The sequence below is a fragment of the Fukomys damarensis genome, unplaced genomic scaffold (assembly GCF_012274545.1).
Source record: "Fukomys damarensis isolate Sample0158 unplaced genomic scaffold, DMR_v1.0_HiC HiC_scaffold_26270, whole genome shotgun sequence".
Lineage (NCBI taxonomy): Eukaryota > Metazoa > Chordata > Mammalia > Rodentia > Bathyergidae > Fukomys > Fukomys damarensis.
The window spans coordinates 1-1,101 of NW_022927182.1; the positions used below are offsets into that span (position 1 = coordinate 1).

The 1,101-nt window shown below is 48.1% G+C and overlaps 1 protein-coding gene across 1 annotated transcript; it reads left to right on the plus strand.

Moving 5' to 3' along the window:
* Positions 1 to 544: 544 nt before the first annotated feature.
* LOC104858274 (actin-related protein 2/3 complex subunit 4) lies at positions 545 to 1,064 on the plus strand (the record flags this gene model as incomplete). Its single annotated transcript, XM_010618398.3, has 1 exon — positions 545 to 1,064. A coding segment is annotated over one exon (243 nt), but the record flags the coding sequence as incomplete, so codon positions are not given.
* Between the last annotated feature and the right edge of the window lie 37 nt (positions 1,065 to 1,101).

Genomic DNA, 1,101 nt, shown 5'->3' on the forward strand with positions numbered 1-1,101 from the left:
ATTTATTTATTTATTTATTTATTTATTTATTTATTTAGTTATTTTGGAGGGGTACTGGAGATCAAACTCTGGACCTTGTGTTTGTGAGGCAGGTGGCAGAACCACTGAGCTAAATCCCCTGGTCCAAAACCGGAAAAATTCCATTTCAGTCTCCCCTCCAATTCGGTTCATTCTCCCCTGTCTCGTTTTGTTTTGTTTTTGTTTTTGGTACCGGCAGTTGAACTCAGGGCCTTGTGCTTTCGAGGCAGACAGTGGAACCACTGAGCTAAGTCCCTGGCCTTCCCCTGACTCATTTTGGATGGAGGGCCATTTGTGCCACCGTAATCCAGAGACATCTGATAATGTATAGGACTCTCAGCTGGGTCCAGTTGCTTGGATCCAACATAGGTCCTGCCCCTGGGGATAGATGGGCTGCTGGTCGCCAACAGCAGGTCGGTCGGGAGGTCATGGCCTCCGGGAGGCCCTATGGAGTCCAGTAGAGGACTAACTCCCTGCTGTGCTAATTCCCTCCTGCTTCTCTCCCCTCCCCGTCTTTGTTCTTTAGGGATATGACATCAGCTTTCTGATCACCAACTTCCACACAGAACAGATGTACAAACACAAGTTGGTGGACTTTGTGATCCACTTCATGGAGGAGATCGACAAGGAGATCAGTGAGATGAAACTGTCAGTCAACGCCCGTGCACGCATCGTGGCTGAAGAATTCCTCAAGAACGTAAGTGGAGTCCTTCCTGGTGTCCTGCCGGGTGGGACAAGCCCTGGGCTGTGTGGTAAACTTAGCATCTGATGGGAAAGCGGTGCCTGCAGGTTGTTCACGTCTCCCAAGGCTGCGGGTTCTCCGGTTCATGGACAGTTACTTGTTGCCTTGGAGTGGAAAGGCCCGGCCTGTGGTTCATCTTTGAGTGATGCAGAGTATGGGATATTAATCAGATCCACTACTCACAGATTTAAATACTTCTCTTTAAAATCTGTTTCTCAGGCACTAAGGGATAATTTCTTCAACCTCTTTCCGATTGCTTTCAGGGTTTTGGGCCTCCAGGTTTTTCTGAAATTGTGGCTTTTTAACTGAAAGGACTGCAGCCCTCTGGAGATAAGGAATTA